The sequence below is a fragment of the Populus alba genome, chromosome 18 (assembly GCF_005239225.2).
Source record: "Populus alba chromosome 18, ASM523922v2, whole genome shotgun sequence".
Taxonomy (NCBI): domain Eukaryota; kingdom Viridiplantae; phylum Streptophyta; class Magnoliopsida; order Malpighiales; family Salicaceae; genus Populus; species Populus alba.
Genome location: NC_133301.1, coordinates 1045088 through 1069612, shown reverse-complemented (window position 1 = coordinate 1069612; position 24525 = coordinate 1045088). Strand labels below are relative to the sequence as shown.

Below are 24525 nucleotides of genomic sequence, written 5' to 3'. Positions count from 1 at the left end.
GAGTTGGGATCGATCCCGAGCGCAAGTGGTCCTAGACCAAGTATCAAGTGTTGGCAGGGTCAGGCCCGAATCAGCTTCAGGGGATGCAGGTCGGGGCTGAGACTAGGTGTGAACATTATTGGCTACACTAGGATCGGTTTCAATTAAAATAAAGGCAACTAGGAATCGAGATCACATCTAAGAATAATACTAGAATGTTTGGAGTTGTGAAATTATCTTAATCCAATAATTTAAATTGATAGATGAGGTTTTAAGATATAATTTATATTATTTTTTAAAAACACACTCTCAAGTAAAAACTATTTAAATTTGAAACTTGTACAGATTTATATTATTTTTTTATAAATTTGACAAACAATTTTTTTTTATAACTGTGTTATCCAAAGGTTTAAATAGATAAATCTTTTCAAAAATAAATAAAATAAATAGAAGGAAAAGCATCAATTGGAGCTAATTGAGTCCATTATACAACTGTAAAAAGAAAATTCCATTTAGACCTAATAGATCAACCTTTTATCCATCTTTGGGACTTGGGGATCGATTCCTTCTTTTTGTCGGTTATGGTGGGGGCACTTAAAACCAGATTTCTTGCAGGCAGGCTTCCTTCGGGGTAATCTTTCGCAAACAATGAACGGAATGTAACACAAAGATGGTAAAAATCGTAATTAGAATTAAAAAGAAATAAAATAAAGAGTGTCAACTGTTGACTAAACGAGCTCATAATTTAGAAGTGATTGTTTGGATTATCACAATTTTTTTTTCCCACTACTTCAAACAATACAGCTGGCCGTTGATCTCCATGAACACTGTTCTAAATTCTTCAGTTTTTAATGTCAAAATGTCAAATGCCACGATCTTATAAATGCTTAGTTAACCCGTAAATCGAGAAATACTAACCAACATCTCAATGGAATCAAATATGAGGGGAAACCCACCATCAAATCAAGTTCTCCCATTCCTTTCTTTCCTTTCTGTCCATATTTTCTTCATAGAATTGGCAATGGCTCAAAACACAACGTTTATTCCAGTGACTGTAGGTGTGGTTCTTGACTTGGATTATTTGGAAGCAAATATTGCATTGAGTTGCATCAACATGGCCCTCTCAGACTTCTATGCCACTCATGGAGACTACAAAACCAGGATGGTTTTGACGACCAGGGACTCCAAGAAAGATGTTGTTGCTGCAGCTGCTGCAGGTTCTCTCCATTTCATCTCTGACCTTAATTTTCAAATAACTAGTATCTGTTTGCTCTATTTTCGGTCATATATTGCTTATAATTCCTTTGTACTGATTATTAAAAAAGCTTTGACAGAAAAATTCAGGCCTTAAATATGTTTCATAGTTATAAGACTCGCTTTGACAGAAAAAATCAGGCCTTAACTATGTTTCATAGTTATAAGACTCGGTTTAAGTTTTGACCCAATGCAAGGCTTGAGTAGTGGGTTGGCCGAGTCAACTCACTCAAGGTTTATTTTTTTTAAGAATGATGTTGTTTTCTTTTTATTAAAATGAAATAATATGGTTTTGGTAAAAAAAATCTAGTTTAAAATAAAATCTAGTTTATACTGAATTTTGGATCAACAAGTCACCGGGTTGAGACTCTCTAGACGGGCAATGTTTTATAACTATTATGATTTGCAGTGTTATTATATTCTGCTGGGAATGCAGTCCCTAGGGGTCATGAACGCATAATATATGATTAGTCTTGGTATTATAATGATTATGTCATCTGCCAAATATATGTATTCTCTGGGCGCATAAGAAATTGTTTTTCTATTTTTTTTTTATAATTTGGGGTGTTCGGGTCAACTTACACACACCACAATAAATTCCCAAATTCACTGAACATCTTGCAAGCCTAATAAGTAGGTAAAACACCATGAGGGTGACAAGCGTGTACACTAAAGCTTGAACCTAGGATGCAGAGGCAAGGAAATCCTTGCCAGGACCGCTAGGCTACAAGCCTTGGTGCTGTTTTTCTATTTTTTTATAACTGAAAAAGGTAGCACTTTTTAATATACATGAACTTACATGCATAAAATAGATAAAAAAAAAAAATTAGAGTTTCACTAGATGTCTGAAGTTGAAGAATTTTTTTTACTACATGTACCGAGCTGTTCAAAGCCGAGACAGATGATAAAGAGATATAAGAATTTAGAGAGAGAGCTACAATTTGCATATACAGAGTAATTAGGCCATTAGGACTCCCATCAGATTTGCCAAAAACTCCAGTACTCCTAGCCCTGAGCCAGATTGAGTTTTTGATTTGATCATCAGGTTATTTAGCTTATCTAACTTAGTTGAGTTTTTTTTTTTTTAATAATCAAGATATTATTGATGAAACTAGTTTACTACATTAAAGCAATCGTAAAACTAGAATTCAAAAAATATGTCGCCTAGTGTCACATGCAAAGAGGCAAAATATATAGTCATGATCTGCCCATCTTTACAAGTCAACCGCATAAATCTAGCTACCAGCTGGAGATAAAAAAAAGAGAGGCAGAAACAAGAGAAATTTTAATGATTGCTTGCTATGATTTACTGTTAGTAGGGTACTCAATCTGTCTACTTGTTAGTGATGAGTTACTTCTTTAGAGAACCTTGATTTCGATTTTTCTCTAGTCTTTTTCATATAAAAGATATGATTTATTGGTTGGATTACCAACATATTCTTGATATGAGTATGCATAAATCTATTCCATTAATCTCTAATCATTAAAAATAAAAATGCTAAGTCGATCCTTTTGTTCTTGATCACCTTTGTAAATCGCAGCCTTGGACTTGATAAAGAATGTGGAAGTGCAAGCAATCTTGGGGCCGACAACATCAATGCAAGCTAATTTTGTTATTGGTCTAGGAGAAAAAGCTCAAGTGCCCATCATTTCATTTTCTGCATCAAGTGATTCTCTTACTTCCACCAGGAGTCCCTATTTTTTTCGAGCTACACAAAATGACTCAAGTCAAGTCAATGGCATTGGAGCATTAGTTCAAGCCTTTGGATGGAAAGAAGCAGTACCTATCTACATGGACAACGAATATGGAGAGGGAGTTATACCTTATTTAACTGATGCTTTGCAAGCAGTTGAGGCTCATGTACCCTACCGGAGTGTCATTTCTCCATCGGCCACTGATGATCAAATTGCTGAGGAGCTTTACAAGTTGATGACAATGCAAACGAGAGTTTTCATTGTGCACATGTTTGCCTCTCTTGGCGCTCGGCTTTTTGTCAAAGCTAAAGAGATTGGGATGATGAGTAAAGGCTACGTTTGGATCATGACCGATGGACCGACTGTAGGTCTCTCAACCTCACCAGATCCTTCTGTCATTGATTCTATGCATGGGGTATTGGGTATTAAACCTTATATTCCAAAAACAACGGACCTAGGAAATTTTCGGTTACGGTGGAAAAGGAAATTCCAACAAGATAATGCAGACATGGTTGATGCTGAGTTAAACATTTATGCACTACAAGCCTACGATTCTACTGTAGCATTGGCCATGGCAATTGAGAAAGCTGGTACAACAAACTTAGGCTTTCGGGAGGCAAATATTAATAACACTTCAGTGACTGATCTAGAAAATCTGGGAATCTCTCAAAATGGTCCAAACCTCCTCCGAGCATTATCAAACACTAGTTTTAAAGGCCTAACTGGAGATTTCTTCTTCATTAATGGACAGTTACAACCATCAGCTTTTGAAATAGTTAATATGAATGGAAATGGAGAAAGGAGGATAGGATTTTGGATGCCGAGAAAGGGACTCGCAAAAACCCTTAACTTGATAGCAAATACCACTGGTACTTATTCTACTTCCAAGTCCAGTTTGGCACCTGTTATATGGGCAGGGGATTCAACTTCTATTCCCAAGGGCTGGGAGATTCCGACAAATGGGAAGAAGTTGCGGATAGGAGTACCGAGTTCAAGCAATTTCGGTCAATTTGTGAAGGATACAACAGATCTCAATTCCAATATGACAACAGTCACTGGATACTGCATAGCTATATTCGAAGCTGCAGTTGACGCATTACCTTATGCCATAACTTATGAGTACATCCCCTTTGTCAAGCCTGATGGGAAGTCTGCTGGAACTTACAATGATCTGGTCTATCAAGTGTATTTAAAGGTAAAACCCCTCTCATGTTTCTATATTATGCTTCATCACGTTAGCACCATTCCTATAGGTAACGCATTACTGTAAACAGAGCTACGACGCTGTGGTCGGAGATACAACTATCATAGCCAACAGGTCCAAGTACGTCGATTTTACATTGCCTTATACGGGAAGTGGCGTCTCCATTATCGTTCCAATCAAAGACAGCAGAAACAAAAATGCTTGGGTTTTCTTGAAGCCTTTGACTTGGGACCTTTGGGTCACAAGCTTTTGTTTCTTTGTTTTCATTGGACTTGTCGTCTGGGTTCTTGAACACGGAATAAATGAAGATTTTCAAGGGCCACTTTCGCATCAAATAGGCACTAGCTTCTGGTTTTCTTTCTCAACCATGGTTTTTGCTCACAGTAATTTCGCTTCACCTTCTGAGTTTATAGTTCTCAAAGCACTTCAATCTCAAACACTGACTTGATGTTTATGATACCTATGTTCTTTATGTTACAGGGGAGAGGGTGGTTAGCAACTTGGCTAGAATAGTTGTAACCATATGGTGTTTTGTTGTACTCATTCTTACTCAAAGCTACACTGCCAGCCTAAGTAGCTTGCTTACCGTTCAGCAGCTCCAGCCTACAGTTACTAGTGTTCATGAGCTCATTAAAAAGGGGGAGTTTGTGGGATACCAGCAGAACTCTTTTGTGTTGGGAATCCTGAAAAACTTGGGTTTTGATGACTCGAGGCTTGTGGCTTATAATACTCCAGAAGAATGCGACGAGCTTTTTTCCAGAGGTAGTGGAAATGGTGGTATTGCTGCCGCATTTGATGAAGTGCCATATATGAAATTCTTTCTATCTATGTATTGCTCGAAATATACAATAATTGAACCTACATTTAAAACAGGCGGTTTCGGGTTTGTAAGATCACTTCTCTTCCTTCCTCCTGCTCTTCTTGTTTCTGTCTGATATATCATTCGTGTATGAGCACACAAAATTTCTCATGTGGGATCATTCTTTTTTGCGTTTCAGGTCTTCCCTAAAGGTTCTCCTCTTGTAGCTGATGTATCAAGGGCAGTTCTAAATGTGACCGAAGGAGATAAGATGAAGGAAATTGAGGATGCATGGCTTGGCACACAAAGCAGTTGTCAAGAATCCAGCACCTCAGTTTCATCTAATAGCCTTAGTCTCAAGAGTTTTTGGGGATTATTTCTTATTACTGGCATTGCTTCAATTTCAGCTCTCATGATCTTCACAACCATATTTGTTTACGAGCACAGAGCAGTACTCTTGCAGCCCTCTTATTTAAGAGCAACAACATGGAGCAGAGTTCTTGTTTTGTTCAGAATCTTCATTCACATGGACTTAACATCCAGTAGAACTGAACTGAATCCGATCCACATAGCTATCCCTGGAGATCTTCCACCGGCAGACAATGATGATGATCAAGATCCAAATGCACAACAACCCGATCAAGAGGAAGTACAAAATATCAATCAGCTTGTCGTCCCAAATCAAGAATGATCTGTTTGAAGAAGGAGTGATAGAAGATAATCTTAAAAAAGCAAAACTTAAGAACAAGAAAAATATGAGAGAAAGGATGTTTTTGCATTAAGTGTTTTCTCGAAGATACATTCTTATTCTCTTTTGTATTACATCTCTTATGTTCTAATTACAAAATTATTTATAGGCATAAAATTTTAGACAATCAAGGAATTAATTTAACAAAAGAAAAACCTAAACTAATAAGGAAAAATATTCTGCCGACTTAACCGATTGACAATTTCTAAACTGATCGATCGATTTATTTAATTCAACCGGCTGACCGGTTCCTTTGTTTTTCAAAAAAATCAAAATTTAGTTTACTTTTAACATCCCTTCTTAAACTTAATTTCTTTATAACTCCCAACATATCTCTTGTCTTGGCAAAAACATCATGTTTGAGTGACTTAGTGAAAATGTTTGCGACTTGATCTTGGATCTTCACATACTTGACTTCAACTTTCTTGTTTGTTATGTAATCTCGTAGTAATGAAATCTTTTGTCAATATGCATACTTTTATCATGAAACATAGGATTCTTTACTAAAGCAATGGTTGATGAGTTGTCCACATAAATTTTCATAGGCTTCTCTCATGGCATTCACAACTTTTTCAACAATTTTCTTAGCCGTATGAAATGACAAACACATGCTGTAATAGCTATATATTCAGCTTTACAAGTTGATAATATGACTATAGGTTGCTTCTTTGAACTCTATGTAAATGTTGTGTCTCCTATGTAGAAAACAGAACCTGTAGTGCTTTTTCTATCATACATATCTCCAGTCTAATCACTATCTCTATAACCTATAAGTTCAAAATTGTTAGAATATCCATAGAACAAGCCAATAAACAGTACCTTTGATATACCGAAGGATTCACTTTAATGCTTTTGAAATGTGTTATAGTTGGTCTCTCCATAAATCTGCTCACAAATCCTACTCCAAAGAGAATATCTGGATGAGTGCAAATCAAGTATCTCAAACTCCTAACTAGACTCTTAAATGTTGTAAAGTTTATCTTCTTTTATTTATAATTCTTTGACATCTTCACTCCACACTCAACTAGAGTATTCACTTTTAGACAATTCTTCATTTTAATTTTTTTGAGAATCTCTTTTGTGAACTTCTCTTGATCACAAAAATTCCATCTTCTCCTTACTTGATCTCAATCCCTAAGTAGTATGTCATAAGACCACTATCCATCATCTCAAACTCCTTGATCATTGCTTGCTTGAAGTCTCCAAATATCTATGGATTATTTCCTATAAAGATCATGTCATCCATATACAAGCATATAATAAGAGTATCATCACTCTCTTTTATCTTTACATAGATGACATATTTATGGGGACATTTACAAATCCATTCTTTAAGAAATAACCATCAATGCATGTTACAGTAAACTCAAGCTCCACTATAGAAGGACAAGGATGGCTGCCACCAATCGTAGCCGCCAGCCGCCTTCACACTACCACCAACCATTTGTGTTCACACTTGAAATATGATTTTTCATAATTTTATTTTGTGTATAAATAAGCAACTAAGTTTTTGCTATTGAGTGTGAGAAATAAAAGAGAGAAAGAGAAGATGAGTGTTTGAGAGCTTGTAATTTATGTAAGCTTTTTGTTTATGATATAAAACATTATTGTTTTATATTTCCTGAGTGTTTTAAAACCATCACCAACGGTTTCTCCCACCAATAATTGGTATTAGAGCTTTGTTCGTAAAAAATAGAGGAGTTTTTGAGATGCATCCAAATTTTCAAAGTTGTCAAAACACATTTTGATCATTCCATAATGTAGGGTTCTTCAATACGAACACAATGGTGCAAAAATCAGCCTTATTGGAGCAAGGGGTAAACTATATGCGCTGCCTAAAGCACTACCTTTGTCAACCACCACCAGCCCATGCGCCTAGAGGAAGAAGACGATTGAGCTACATGCGCGCCATATTTGAGCCAAGGCGAGCCGAGCTTGTAACAACCATGATTTCCCACATCCTTTTTCGCGATACATTGGAAATTTTCGGGTAATTTTTTTTTTATATATATATACCAGTTCCACCAAATTTCTACCAAAATTTCGGCAGAGTCTCCCCTATAATAGGAGGTCTCAATTTATCGACAAAACCATATTACACTTCCAATTTTAATTCACATCCTGATCCAATCATCCTGGACCTCAACCCAACTCAACATCATCAACACAACACATGTTATTCAATAACGTCATATAATGTAATTCAAGTTAAAGATTCGATTTCCAACTCTAAACATGCATGGTTAAATAGGTACTTAAAGTTACAAACATTAAATTACAGTCATACATTCAAATTTACAAATTAATATTACATTTCAAGTTTTAGGATATAAGACTCTTAATTTACAAATAATTACATGGTCAAAAGCAAAAGGTAACTAAACCAATATCATTCCGGACGCGACCTTAATGGACCTGAAAATAGAAATTAACATGTACATATAAATATAAAAAGGTGGTAACAAACAATAACAATGATAGGTAATAATCTTCATAGAATTTCTTTTGAGACATAAAATTAGGCATAAACCTCTTTTACAACATGCATTTTCAATCTATTACCAATATCCATCTAATATCCTTTCCCATTTGTTGAGAATAATTTCATCTTGGAAATCTCAACACAACTAAACGATTTTCAAACACCATCTCCTTATAAATCAATTCTCTCTCTCTTGATATCATTAGCTTATCTCATTCCTTTGGAATAACTAATTAATATTTTCCCTTTTATTTTCTAGAAAGTAATCGCCAACACTAATAAATCTCATTAGTATCATTAGTCTTTTAATATTGGGATAGACTAATCACTTACATTCACGTACCGATATTAACAAAACCGATTAGTGTCATTAACTATTCTTATCTGGAGTATCAAATCTTATTCATATCTGATTCACCATCAAAGTTGCCGATGTCAAGAACCCTTGACACTATCAGCCTCTTTGCTTGGAGTAGCTAATCACACCAAAAATGGTTGCCGATACCAATGTGACCCATTGATATCATTAACTATTCTCGACCCAGAATAGTTAATAAACCTATCTTTTTCACTGAACCAGGAGTAACCATGCCGATGTTAGTAATCTTTACTAAAATCATTAGTCACCCAATTGCTCGGGATCGACTAATCAATTTAAGAAATGCCGGCACCAATGAAACCTCATTGATACCATTAGCAATCCAAACCCGAATTGCTAATCAATGTCGTCTGAAATGCCGATACCAATGAAACCTTATTGATACCATTAGTTATCCAAACCCGGATAGCTAATCAATGTCACCCTAATTGACGGTACCAATGAAACCTCATTGATACCATTAGCTATCCAAACCCGGATAGCTAATCAATGTCACCCTAAATGTCGGTACCAATGAAACCTCATTGATACCATTAGCTATCCAAACCCGGATAGCTAGTCAATGTCACTTGAAATTTCATTCGTATCGACCCCCCCCTTTTTTTTTCTTTTAACATCATATGCATTATATGTAACTGTTGCTAAGCATCATTCCCACACAAACTTAGTTATCGACACTACGTCCATAATAACATAATTAATTCGATACATAACAACACACGCAAGTCACTCCTATTCGTTCAAACATTATCCTAACCAATAGAGGTATACTGTTGCACATAAGGTACTCTTACTCTTTTCAATATCATCAAAGCAATAAAACAATAAAATCTAAAATTTACCAATAAGTTTACTCAACTTAAAAAGACAAGGTGCGATACATCTTCTTCCTTCACATAAATTATTTAAACACAACACATCATTAGTATACATATATAAATCAAGCATCAATAATTTAATCATAATATACCATTAATTTATCACCCTAAAGTCGGTACACTTCATTTTTGTTATTATACATCTAACTCGACAGTCAGTACAGTAGCGCCACTAACTCTATTCAAACCAACTAGTCCACTATAGTTTCCTCGACATAACATTCACAATTACACAAGCACAAGTATATTTATAGAAAATACCATTTATTTAACTCTAACAAGTATTGTAAAAACAAAAGTTTGAGGTGTAAGACACCTACCTAATGCTTGAACTCGCGCAAAAGTCCCATGCTACTGAATAGATTCTGCAATCTCTCATGTATCATTAAAGATACATATCAAATGTGGCTCTACCATAATTGAAAATTCCATTCTAAAATTCATTTAAATTTAGAATCGCATGACACATGCATTCGCATATTTATTTATTTATTTCCTTTCTTTTCATCACTTGTTTTTCCAGACTGAATATCTTTAAACATGACCTAACAATCTTAATTTATTTTATTTTATTTTTGTCTACTCAATCCATCATGTACAGACTTAGTAACATCACATCCTTGCATTTATTCATACCATTGAAACTAATTCATTTTCCTTATCAAACCAACTATTGGCCGAATGACCTTATTTTTTATTTATTTATTTTCATGATGAGTTTTTCAATTCTTTTTCATAAGTCCACTTTACTTCATCTTAAGTAAATTTAACAACATATTTTCATCATAATTCCATGTACGCCTTAATTTAACCTTTTCTTATACAAAATGAAATTTGTATTATCCATTTGGATAGCGTTAAAATTCCACAAAATGAAATTTTCCTCACATTAATCTATTATTTCAAACATAACACAATTCATTTGGCATTCAACAAACCACAATACCATAAAAATCCCCATAACATTAGGTCGAATAAACTCAAGTTCAAGATTTCCATTTTTGGTTGGATTCCATATTATGATGAGAATTTGGATCTTTTTAAAATTCTTCCAATTGACACTCTACCTAATTTTCTTATACAAATTATTATAGAATGTATATCATGTATATCTATACATAGGATATTAATGTAGGATTAATCCAATATTGTAATCCCTACGGTTACTACCGTATTCTGCCCTACATATATAAATAGGAAAGGTTGGCTGAGGCCAAACCTAAGTCATTCAGTTATTCTCAACTTGGTATCAGAGCCCTAAATAAACTAAAACACTTCTTCTCATCTCTGCAATGGATCCTTCTCAGCCGGCAGCCATCTTCTCCTCTGCAGCAGTACCGGTTGTGCCATCCTACACTCCTGCTGCAGGACAACTTTCTTCTTCAGCCTCAGCTCTATAGTGGCCACAACATATAGATGTTGGCCATGCTCTTCTCAATCCGGAAAATGCTCCTCTGCTGCCGTCTTTGTCTGCTGAAGCCACAGCAGCCTCTGTCATGGCAATTGTGTCCCTCCTCCACACTCATCAGGTCATCTCTTTGAAATTAACAATCACCAATTATTTGTATTGGCGAATGCAGATGAAACCATATCTCTTAGGCCAAGGAGTTTTCGGCTTTGTTGATGGTTCAAACTCCTGCCCCTCTCCACATATTCTTGCTGCCGATGGTGCCTCTCTTCAGGTATCTCAATCCTTTCTTCGTTGGAAACAACAGGATCAACTAATTCTAAATGCCTTGCTCTCTTCGCTATCCATGGAAGTTCTTCATCTTGTTGTTGATTGTCCAACCTCATGTTCTGTCTAGCTCACACTTGAGGAAGCTCTAGCTTCTACATCCAATTCTCGTATTATGTAACTACATGGCTCTCTTCAAGACCTTCGACAAGGTGATGATTCGGTAGCTCAATTTCTGCAAAAAGCTAAGACTTTATTTGATGAGCTAGTAGCTGCTGGCCGGCCTATCTCGCTAATCGATTTTAATCTATATGTGTTTCGTGGCCTTCGCGGAGAAGTTAAGGACATAGTAACAAGTCTTGTTACAAGGGCAGATCCTCTACCATATGCAGATTTGCTTAGTCATCTGCTAACTCATGAATTTATTCATAAATCCTCTTATTTGTCTATGGGATTTGCTGCCATTCAAGCACCATTGCTTCCCATGCCCAACATCCCACCTTCAGCACTACTTTCTCAACGTCAGCCTTCTGCTCAGTTTGGATGAAATAGGGGGCGTTCTTATGGCAGCTGGCGTCCTCAACAAACCTCTCACAGAGGGTTTTGAAATACTGGCTCCAGGTCTGATTTTCATAACTTCCAAAACACTTCCAATTCTGCAGCTGGCAACGAAAATAGACACAACAGTTGGCAAGGAAATTGGCAGCGCCGAGGATCCAATTCCCGCTGCCAGTTATGTCAGGCCTTCGGACACACTGCTCCTCAGTGTTCCCAACTTCATCAACGTAGCTATGGACAACAACATAGTGCCAATTTGGCATTCCATAATTCTGCAGGTACTGCTGAATGGTTTCCGGACACCGGTGCAAACCAACACGTCACACCAGACCTTGCAACCTTGACTGCTTCAGAACCATACAATGGTAATGATAATTTGCATGTTGGTGATGGTAAGGGACTTTCCATATCTAATATTGGCTATACCAAAATATATAACCCACATCGTTCGTTCACTTTATCTAATGTTCTACATGTTCCTGCAATCACGAAACCTCTGCTTTCTGTTCAGAAATTTTGTCTCGATAATAATGTTTAATTTGAATTTCACCCTTTTCTATTTTATGTCAAGGATCTCAACACCAATGAAGTATTTCTCTCAGTTCAGAGTAAAGATGGTCTCTATACTTTGTCCAAGTTCAGGTCTTCCGTCCTGTCAAATCCTCAAGCCTATTGGTCTCCCTGCACATCTGCCTCTGTTGATTTGTGGCATCGTCGCCTAGGTCATCCTACCTCCCGCATTTTTAAATTTTTAGTCTCGAAAAATAAGATCATTTGTAACAACAAAAGTCTTAATTTTCAATGTCAAAGTTGTCCCTTAGGAAAATCGTCGCGTTTGTCTTTACAACCTATTGGTCACAAAACTTCTGCTCCGTTTGAATTAATTTTTAGTGATGTGTGGGGTCTTGCTCCCTTTTTTTCTTCGGATGGTTATCGTTATTTTGTTATATTTGTTGATGCGCACACAAAATATATATGGTATTATCCACTTGTTGCAAAATCTGATGTTTATTCTGTCTTTCATCAATTTCAAACTCTTATCGAATGTCAGTTTTCTTTAAAAATAAAATCTGTTCAAACTGATGGGGCAGTGAATATCGCAAACTCTCCACTTTCTTTCAGACTATTGGTATTCATCACCGTCTGATATGTCCACATACTCATGAACAAAATGGGATGGTAGAAAGACGTCATAGGCATATTGTGGAAACCGGTCTTACTCTTCTAGGTCAATGTAAAGCTCCTTTTTCTTTTTGGAATTATGTGTTTGATACTTCGGTTTATCTCATTAATTTTATGCCTACTCTTGTTCTTGATAATCGATCCTCTTTTGATTGTTTGTTTTAACGGTCTCCTGATTATCATTTTTTACGTACTTTTGGATGTCTATGTTTTCCTTTCTTGCGTCCCTATAATAATCACAAATTGGATTTTCGGTCTTCTCCTTGTGTGTTTTTTGGCTACAGTCCCTCTCACCTTGGTTATAGATGTTTTGACATTGAATCTCATCGCATGTATATCTCCTGTCATGTCCGTTTTCATGAAAATGTTTTTCCGTTTGATAAATCTGAACAGATTGCACAGGTTTCCACTCAAACCCATACACAATCCCCTATTTCCATCCTCCCAAATCTAACCCACTCACCACTATTTACAGCTCAAAACACATCCCACCCCGCCTCTGCCTCTGCCGTGCCCTCACTACCGACTCAAACACCACAACTTCCATATTTCCCTTGCCGCTCACCTCATGCATCTTTATCTAACCATATTGTTGCAGATACAGGTTGCAGTTCAGTGTTTCCTGCTCTCCAGCACGAAGTCCTTGTGAATAGTAGGAGATCCTTTGGTTCGTCTTCAGCTTCTCTTTATTCTGCCACTAACCCAGTTTCTGCAGACTCTGCCTCTGCTGCCAGCTCTCCACTTGCGGCAGCCTCTTCTCTGGATTCCTCTCCTGGTCTGAATCTGGTGGTGGATCTCTCAGCCTATCCACTGTATCATGACACCTCTGTCATGCCTCCTTCGCCTGCGTCACAGTCAGTGCTCAGCCGACACCCTATGATCCTTCGATCACGGCAGCCCAAAAATGCAAATATGGTGTCCTCTGCTGCCGCTAATACAGCTGCCACCAGGGTATTGCTCTCTCCTTCCTCTGAACCTGTTGCCTTTTCTGATGCAGATAAATATGTGGCTTGGCATGATGCCATGTGTGATGAGATCATGACTTTACGATCCAATCACACTTGGTCTTTAGTGCCCTTTCATCCATCGATGAATGTTGTGGGCAGCCGATGGGTATATCGCATCAAACGTCATGTTGATGGCAGCATCGAACGTTATAAAGCCCGTCTAGTTGCTAAAGGCTTTACTCAACAGGAAGGCATTGATTATTCTGAAACTTTCAGCCCAGTTATTAAGCAGGCCACCGTCAGATTAGTCTTTTCCATTGCCGTTTCCCGTAATTGGAAGATTCATCAACTTGATATTCATAATGCCTTTCTCAATGGTGTTCTTACTGAAGAGGTCTACATGAAACAACCTCCAGGTTTTGTTGATCCTACTCTTCCATCTCATGTGTGCAGGTCGCACAAGTCACTATATGGTTTAAAACTGGCACCAAGGGTATGGCACACTCGTCTGAGTGATTTTTTACTCTCTATTGGTTTCCTTGCCTCCAAGGTTGACACCTCCCTGTTTATCTTATCTGATGGCACTAATATCTTCTATCTTCTCGTCTATGTTGATGATATTCTGCTTACAGGCAGCAACTCTGCCATGCTCCATCATCTAGTCTAGTTACTAAGCTCTGAATTCAAGCTTCGTGACTTAGGTGATGTTCACTACTTTCTAGGTATTGAAGTTCAGTCTACAGGTATAGGTCTGATGTTGCGCCAACAAAAATATATTCTTGACATCCTCACTTGGGCTGGTATGACTTCCTACAAACCTGTTGACACTCCAGTTTCTCCCTCTAAACTTGCTCTACAGCCGGATCATCCATTTTCTAATCCCACACGGTTTTTTCAAATTGTGGGTGCTCTTCAGTATCTTACATTCACTCGCCCAGATATATGCTTTGCTGTTAACAGAGTCTGTCAGTACATGCATGCTCCAACAGATTCCCATTGGGCTGCTGTTAAACGTATACTCCGCTATCTCAAAGGAACGAAATCTTATGGCTTTCATATCACTCGAGGTACCTCTTTTGCTCTTCATGGTTTTACAGATGTCGATTGGGCTGGGAGTATTGATGATCGCAAGTCTACGGGTGGCTATCTTGCTTTCTTTGGTCAAACACCAATTTCATGGAAATCTGGCAAGCAACGTACAGTTGCTCGCTCCTCCACTGAGGCTGAGTATAAGGCCTTAGCAGATGGTACTGCTGAGGTCATCTGGCTTCAATATTTGTTAACAGATCTTCAGGTTCCCTCCATCTCGGCTCCTACTATTTGGTGTGATAATCTTAGTGCTACTTATCTCTCGGCAAATCCTATATTTCAGGCTCGTACTAAGCATGTTGAGGTAGACTATCATTTTGTCCGTGACCGGGTAGCAAAGAAGGAAATTCAGATTCGGTTTATCCCCTCTCAGGATCAACTTGCTGATGTCTTCACCAAACCACTTTCCGCTGCGTCCTTTACTGCTTTCAAGTTCAAGCTTCGGGTCGATCCTCCACCCTCAGCTTGAGGTGGCATATTATAGAATGTATATCATGTATATCTATACATAGGATATTAATGTAGGATTAATCCAATGTTGTAATCCCTACGGTTACTACCGTCTTCTGCCCTACATATATAAATAGGAAAGGTTGGCTAAGGCCAAACCTAAGTCATTCAGTTATTCTCAACTCAAATATATGCATCCATACCTAATTTTCATAGAAAATGAATCAAAGTCTTATCTCCTTATTTCTTCTTCATTTGGCCAAATGCCTTCATTCATGGTGAGGGATGATTCCCTTTTTAATTATTCCAAATAAACCTTTACCAATTCATTTCATATCTATTCTAACCTCATTCAACTCAAATTCCATAGCAATTAAAACAATCAAGCTCATCCTCTCATTTATATGTCTAGGCCGAATCTTTGCATTAAATGGAGGATAAAGTTTTCTTCAAGTTTTCTTTCAATTACCACTAGACCCAATCCTTTTTAATGCCTAAAAACATATATCCATCAAATCAACAAACTCAATGTCCCTTCATCCAAATTTCAAAACTTCCCTAACACATTTTACAACATTATTAATCTATAACAACACTAATAACAAGAACACATTTTACCATTACATCTTACATAAACCCTACACCCACACAATTCTAATTTCATCAAAACATGTAATTAAATCAAGCTTCCTAAATGTTTTACTAAGACTAGCAATAGATTCAAATAGCAACAACTCATCCACCTTTGATTATTTACTTGAACCCAACGGTCATAATATGTATCATTGTGTTTTGTACAATATATCTCAAAATCAGAATAATCCAACGGTTGGATCTCCATAGATCGGAATAAAACCGAACTAACCTGAAAATGGACGAGTTACTGTTCAACATGAACAAAACCTTTCCGGAGAGTGCGTTTCCGATCTCCACCATCCAGAATGCAGGCCACATCTAGGCACACCACATATCCCAAAATAGGCACGATCCAACGGTGGAAGAGAGAGAAATCGGCTGGCGACCAAAACTGCCCTGCAAGTATATTTCCTTTTGTTTTCCAGGACACTTCTGATGATGTTTGTGTTCAATGGATTATGTTCCTTCAAATCCCTCCGGTCAGTTAATAGAGGAGTGTGAGAAGAACAATATATCCAAATATCAACATGATCCAACGGTGGATTCCAGAGATATGGCCACTAAAGCATTATTGGTTCATCCAAATCCTGCACCTCTCTGTAACCGAATTCTCTATTGTCTCTCACCCCTTTTCGTTTTTCTTTTCTTATTTATTTATTTATTTATTTAATTTGGTAGCCTTTTGATGTTTTTAAAGGCACCATTTTTTCCTAATTACATTTATGTCCCTCATTTATGTATTTATATATTTTTTTTTTGTTTTTTTTTTCATGCAAACTATCCGGTTTGTTTCTGCTTAAATCGTTAGTCTTTACCAAACTCCCATTGAGATGATATCTTTCACCAATGTAGGAAAACATATTAATAGACTTCATGCAAAATTCCATCCCAATCCGACGATTGGATTGAGAGCTCTGCTTTCTAATGTAAAATTGGTCAGTTTATGACTTTTCATCAACTATCCAAAATTTCTTGTTCAATCTTCACATAAAATAATATCAATTATTCTTCTAAACCTTTAAGGTCATTTTATTATTTTGGAATATATTCATTTTTTCATTTCTCTCATTATTTTATTCATCAAAACACGTTACCAGTTTCTCTGTCTTTATGAATTCTAAAACAAAATTCATTTTATGAAGGTTATCCCCTCCATTATATATCACTTTTAGTCTTACGTTTACATGGCAAGTTATACATCCGCATATTTAAATCATAAAATTTCTAGGGTTTCATAGAGCCGAACCATCTAAGTTGAAGCCATAGCTGAGCCTCCAAGCTATTTAGCCAAGTCGTGATCTGCGTCGAGCTGAGCCATCAAGCCGCCACTGAAGAATATTCTTGATTCAACCCTAGTGAACCAACCGACATCTAAAATCTATTTTTTACTAGTTCAACCCTACATTCAATACTATTTTGACCATTTTAGATTTGTTAGTGGTGTCTATTTTTCAAAATTCAACTCCCAGAAGGTGATATAGTCATTCAAAGAATAAAATAACTATAAAAAATGCACAAAGACTCATCTCAAATCTGACCAAAGACAATTATGATAATTGGTGTATCATATTGAAGGCATTTATTGGCTCACAAGAGTTTGTAGACATTATGGAATATGGTTATGATGAAACAGATTCTAAAGAAGCAGAAGATTCTTTAAAAGAGGCGCAAAAGCAAGTCCTCAAAGCCAATAGAAAGAAAGACAACAAAGCCAAAACCACCATCTATCAAGGTCTTAATGAAGCCACATATGAGACCATCAATTTCGCAGAAATGTCAAAAGAAATATGGGAGGCTCTCCAATAAAAATACAAAGGTGCTGACAGAACAAAAAAAATTCATTTCCAATCATTACGAGGTGAATTTGAATCACTGCAAATGAAGTCCTTGTAAACTATTTTTTATTATCACACAAGAATTATGGTGATAATCAATCATATGAGAAGAAATAGAGAAGCCTTCACAAATGCTTGGATTACTGAGAAAATTTTGAGATCTATAAATCCAAGATTTGATTATGTTATCGCTATTAAAGAATCCAAAGAAGTTGATAAGTTGACGGTGGATGAGCTTATAGGTTCTTTACAAGCTCATTAACAAAAGATTGTGAAAGGAAATGTAGATAAGGAAATAAAGCATGCCATGCAATCAAAATTGTCCCTCAAAGAAGACATATATGAGCAAGGGGGACCTTAACAAGTGGATATACCACTTGAAAAAGAAATCAATAGGGACGAAGAGCATTTTAGTGATTTTAAGGAAAAGGATCTTGGAATACAAGATCTAGAGGAAAAGGTGGTAGAAACACCATTAGAGAAGGATGAGCACAACAAGCATTTACTCCTAGAGGAAGAGAATGTGGTTACAATAATCATGAGAAAAGGAATTTCCAGTGTTATAACTGCAATTAGTTTGGGCACTATAGCACTGAATGTCGAGGGAAAGCTCCATTAGAGATATATGAACAAGCTAACTATCCAAAGAAAGATACCATCATAAGAGGATCAGTTGCATTATTTGTCCAATAAGGATTAGGTGAGTATTTAAATATACCTCCATTAATTCTCAATATTCTGGTATAAATATTGAACCTACAAGTAGGTTGGTATTTAAATATGAGAAGTTAAACAGAAAATTCTCAGAATTATTCTGGATATTCACCAATTTTAATTGGGAGTATTTTTTATCGCACATTCGAGTTGTGGAAAATTCTTTTGCCTTCTAAGATAGGTGAACCCTATTAGGGTACATACATGGATCCTTTTTAGAAGAATTCATTTGGGTACACAAGCCAATAATAAATTTGAAATGTCAGATTTATTTACACGACTAAATCTTCATCCTAAGTCATAGATAAACCACCAGTTAGGAATCCATCAAACCTTAAAACCATATTCAGACCACACAATGCAGCTTACCTCAAGTAGGGTGCACTAGGAGTACTAATACCTTTTCTAGCCACAACTAGTCCCTTACCTTTAGAATTTCTGATAAGATCAGTATACTCAGGTTTCCTAGCGACCCTAAACCACACAACTAGGTGGCGACTCCTTTGACCCCCTAACTCCGTGCGTCCATGTGCGACAAAGTCCAAGATAGTTAATGAATTAATTTAACAAAAGGAAAACCTAAATTGATAAGGAAAAGTTTTCTACCAACTCAACCAGTCACTGTTTCTAAACTGATCAACCGATTCATTTAATTTAGTCAGTTGAGCGATTCCTTTGTTTTTTGTTTAAAAAAAAAACAAAAATCTAGTTTACTTTCAATAAGAACAACAACCGCGACTTGTAGATCAACACATTGGTTGTATGAAATTTATAATACCATTTATTTATAACATTGTAGACAAGCTAGTATTTGCTTGAGAGAACACAAATACTAACCTTAACATACATATTTTTCTTATCTAATGGTGATTCCTTTATGTAATTTAATGAGACAAATGCAGGATTGACTTTCATGGATATTGCCCTCATGCTAAAGATCAATGAGCTAGAAGATATTTGCCTTGGACAATAAGTGGATGACTTGTGGAGCATTAAGACGCGACTGCAATGAAGGAGCAGAGGGCATGCACAAGTTCCGGGAATAGGTTGACTCTTGTCAAGGTGGTGAGCTCGGTGAAGGCATTGTAATACTCAGAGTATGAAGACAGATATGGATCAAACTTTAATGGGCTGCCCCCATGGTTAAAGGTGGATAGCTACCCGGACTCTTGAGACTAAGAGTGGGAGACTCATGGAGAAGTAAGGCGTGGTTCCTAAGGAGGAACAGAGGGCAGACGCAACTCCTGGATGAGTAGACTCTTGGAAGAGTGGTGAGCTTGTGATCACATTGAAATACTCAATGACTGTCGCACTTGGAAATATCCGTTTGAGGGGGTGTTGTAAGCCTTGGTTTGAGGCTTGATAAATCATTCTAGATCAAGCATGGTTGATACGCTCGAAGGGGAATGTTGTGTCCTAGAGAAAAGCGTTAACACTCTTCAGATGAGATGTGACAAACCATCTGGTTGAAGTGATCCTTTGGAGTGAGCAAAGGGGTGCTTGGGTAACTCTGGTGATTGAAAGGTTTGGCGAGTACTTGTAAACTTGGCCAAAAACGCTCTCGGAATGGTAAGCTTTGAAGAGCTGCAGGATACATGCATGTGCTGAAAAAGCAAGAAGACAATTGCCCATATAAATGGCAAAGGGGGTGATTGTTAGGATTGTTGCCATTAATGTGCAGCAATCATCAATGGACGACACCGTCCATTGACAAATGCAGCAGCTGGAGCTGAAGCTGCACCAACCATGTGCAAACCACCATTGTCAAAGAAAGAAGGCTACAAATAGTGGGAAATAAATAGGCCAGTCTTTGAGAGTAAAAAAGGGCTGCTGGTGTAGCCACCATTGTTGACAAAAGAGCAAGAGAAGCTGTCATGGATGCCTATATATAGAGGCATACGTTAGAGAGCAAAATGAGAAGGAAAGTAGAGCCAAAGATGTGAGAAATGTAGGAGAGAGTGGGCTGCCAAGGCAGCCAGCAGTAGCTGCCATTGCAGCACTAAGAGGAGAGAAATAGAGTGAGGTTGAGAGTTGCCAAAGAGGGGATGATTCCTCCTCCTCTATTGTTGTAAATCTTGTTCTCTCCCTATATAATCAAATGGCTTCTCCCGTGGATGCAGGCGGTTTGCCGAACCACGTTAAATATTATGTCAGTATGCTTACCCTCCTATGAGCAATTATCAGTACATCACCAGTCGGGATTCCCCTACATTTGGCTCACACGTAATAAAGTTAATTTTAACGTCAAAACAATGGATTGGGATGCGGTCTTTGGCTTGATTCTACATTGTCTGTCTTGTTGGATAAAGGTTAACAAGTCTGATTTGAAGTGACCTCATTTGAAGTGCTAAAGCATTCATCTCTGGACAAACACAGACAAGAAGCGTGCAAAGAATGAAGCTTAGATTTGATGTTACAGATATACTATAACTGGACTTGTTTTCAATTTTTTCTTTTATTAGTTTTCTTTAAATTCATTGTGTTTCTATTTGAATGGCTATTATCATTTTTTTCCTGAACTACAGGAATCACAAGGCTATAGAGATTTCATTGATTTAGGTTTTTTAACAAAAAAAAATTTAGACATTAATCCCTAAAAATAAAAAATTTCATCAATTTTGGCTTTTAAAACAAGAGATTTCATTGATTTTGACCTTTTAATAAAAAAATTGACATTAATCCTTAAAAATATAAGATTTCATCGATTTTGGTCTCGGTCTTGAGATATACTCCTACAACCACTGCTACTGCAAACTAGTTCAAGTCAACGAAGTTAAAGAATAGAAAACAACAAGTACTTGAAGTTGATTCTGTAACAAATGAAACAAAAATGGTTGTTACTATTTGTTAAAGAATCATCTCAACATAATCGTTTAAGCTATTAGGTAAGGTCCTAGAATATGATTTATATTATTCTCTAATACACCCCCTTAAGTGAAAGCCCTTTGGGCTTGAAACTCGCACAGACCCACATTACCATGTGCTTAATTTTTATCAAATAAATGGGGATTGTAAGATTCGAACTCGTGACAGCTTGGTCATCAAGGTTCTGATACCATGTCAAAGAATCATCTCAACCCAATAGCTTAAGCTATTAGGTAAGGTTCCAGAATATGATTTATATTATTCTCTAACACTGTTAATATTATCTTCAACTATCTTGCTTCTTCCTGTAGATATATGTGCCTTCCCATTTCCATCTTGTGACAATTGTCATTTCCAGCACATATAGCTCCACAGTAGCCATTCAACATAGGATGCTTTGTCGAAAGGATGCTCTACATTATCTTAACTAGTAAGAGAAATAGACGACTAAAGTATACAAATCTTGTCTTGAATCGAAGAAAATCAAGCGAGCACTGTTTGATGATTGTTTGCCAAGAAAAAAATCAAAAAGATCCAAAAAAAAAATATGATGATGTAAGGGAGAAAATGTATATTAGATGACACATTAGTGGTTTTTAAGCATAAATAATAGGATCGATTAAGACTTCATGGGATGATAATTAATTTATTGAATTAGCATTTTTCCCAGAAAAGTAGCTGCAATAAGGAATCAAATACCTTTTTTTCTTTGTTTTGCTGTTGTAATTATTATTAGGGTTCTCTCTGTTAACTCTCCCTCTCAATCTAGTTTTAAATAAATTATTCACAGTGGGATTTATGTATTAATAAAAAAAAATAACTCTTTATCAAAGAACTTTCTCAGCACAAAGCTTAAGCTGTTAGGTGATGTCTCAAGATATGATTTATATTGTTCTATAATACACCCCCTCAAGTGAAAGCCCTTGAGGCTTGAAACTTGCATAGGCTTACATTACCTTATGCTTGATTTTTTAGCAAATAAATTGGGATGATGTAATTCGGACTCGTGACGCTTGGTCATCAAAGCTCTGATACCATGTCAAAGAACCATCTCAACTCAAAGCTTAAGTTGTTAGGTGAGGTCTCAAGATATGATTTATATTATTCTCTAATACTCCTTACAATTTTATTTAGATTTGAATTTAAAATAATAATCCTAAAAACAAAACTATTTATCATTTAAGCCAACACTATTTATCATAAATCAAGGACTAAAATTAAATTTTTTATCCTCAACCTCCAGTGCATTATGTCCATATTTTCTATCAAAGTTGAAACAAATTTCTTAACCCATAACACATCATCAAAATCATAACAAAACATTAATATCTTCTTTAATCCTTCTATAAACAAACCATAATAAAAAATAGTATGAAAAGGAAATACTTGCTTCTTTAACCTTGAACTAAATTAAAGCTTAAAAATGAAATCTCTTTGTGTAAATGGGTTTAGGTCACGAAAAGGAGGAAGAAATAAGGAAGAGAGCTAAATGATAATATTTTAAAACTTCATCTAATAACTTAAGTTGAGTTAAGATGAAAATACAAATTATCCAACTTTTTTTTTTAATTGTTCTCTTACACACTTGAACCCCAAGTCTCTTGTCATAGAAATGAGAAATGGATGTCAATTAAACTACAAACTACAAGTGAGCTAGTAGCTCAATTGGTAAAGAGTCAACTAGGGGGAGAAGACCCCTAGTTCGAATCCCATCACTTGAATTTCCCAACCCACATGTAAGTGTGTAATTGACTAGGGACCTCGAGTTGGCGGGCTCTTGCTAGTGGTTTGGCTCTTGAAAATAGCCATCATGAATACCAGCTTATGAGTCACGTCTCTCTCTCTCTCTCTCTCTCTCTCTCTCTCTATATATATATAATATATATATATATATATATATATATATATATATATATATAAACTTAATGTGAGCTTATATGAAGTATTTAATTTCTTAAGCTAGTGTAGAAGATGGATGATTGAGATTTAGATAGCAAACAAGAAGTAAGTAGGTGACAGTATAAGCCCAATTTGTTTTGCATTTCAAAAGCGTTTTTTTTTTTTAATTTTTTATTTACTTTTTTCTTTACTTTAAATTAATTTTTTTCGGTGTTTCCAGACCGTTTTGATATGCTGATGTCAAAAATATTTTTTTTTTTTAAATATTATTATTTTTAATGTATTTATAAGAAAAAACATTTTAAAAAATAATCTCTATCATACTGAAAACACCTCAAACTTGAAATGAGATGGCGTTGTGTGTTTAAAACAAATTTGTGACATGACAAAGGATGCTTCGTCGAAAGGATGCTATTCATTATCTTAGTAAGTGAAATAGACGACTTCCATATACAAATCTTGTCTTGAGTTAAAGAAAATCAAGCGTGCACTGTTTGATGCTTGTTTACAAGAAAACATTCGAAAAGATCCAAAACAATAGGATGATGTAAGGGAGAAAATGCATGCTAGACAACACATTAGTGTTTTTTAAGCATAAAATAATATAATAGGATTGAGACTTAATGGGATGATAATTAATTTATTGAATTAGATTTTCCCAGAAAGGCAATTGTTTGGCTGCAATAACGAGTCGGATACCTTTCTTTCTTTGTTTTGTTGTTATAAGTATGATTAGGGCACTCTCTAGCAGCTCTCCCTCTCAATCAAGTTTTAAATAAATTATTCACACTCGGATTGAAGTATTCATAATTTATTTTATTTTTGCAATTTTTTCTAAATTTAAATTTAAAAAAATAATCCTGAAAACAAAAATATTTATCATTTAAGCCAACACTTCTCTAACAAGTATGAAGCAACCATACCTTACATTGTTTATATTTATCATTTAAGCCGACACTTCAAACAGTCTAACAAGTATGAAGCTACCATATATTATATTAATATTTTTTTTTAGTGTTTAAAGATCATTTTAATACATTGATATCAAAAATAATTTTTAAAAAATATAAAAAAATAATTTTGATATATTTATAAATAAAAAACACTTTAAAAAACAACCACAACCATATACTCCTTTCAAATTAAAATTAGTTAAAATTAGTCAAGGTAGCCGACGGTGAAATCAGAGACAAGGAACATATTTGATCAAACCATGAAATTTCCTTGCAACAACTCAGGAAACCTCTCCTGTTTTTC

The 24525-nt window shown here is 36.0% G+C and overlaps 1 protein-coding gene across 1 annotated transcript; it reads left to right on the top strand.

The window, feature by feature from the left end:
- The first annotated feature begins 1000 nt into the window (after positions 1-1000).
- Positions 1001-15338, top strand: LOC118030150 (glutamate receptor 2.1-like). Its single transcript, XM_035034150.2, has 10 exons — positions 1001-1196; positions 2775-4123; positions 4203-4515; positions 4613-5019; positions 5131-5580; positions 10999-11100; positions 11756-11929; positions 13227-14078; positions 14503-14523; positions 14640-15338. The coding sequence occupies exons 1-10, from the start codon at positions 1001-1003 to the stop codon at positions 15336-15338; spliced, it is 4563 nt and encodes a 1520-aa protein (XP_034890041.2).
- Positions 15339-24525: the final 9187 nt, after the last annotated feature.

Coding starts and splice junctions, on each gene's coding strand:
- LOC118030150 (XM_035034150.2), top strand. CDS start 1,001: ATGGCTCAAAACACAACGTTTATTCCAGTGACTGTAGGTGTGGTTCTT. Junction 4,124..4,202: donor TCTATCAAGTGTATTTAAAG/GTAAAACCCCTC, acceptor TACTGTAAACAG/AGCTACGACGCTGTGGTCGG. Junction 5,020..5,130: donor AAACAGGCGGTTTCGGGTTT/GTAAGATCACTT, acceptor TTTGCGTTTCAG/GTCTTCCCTAAAGGTTCTCC.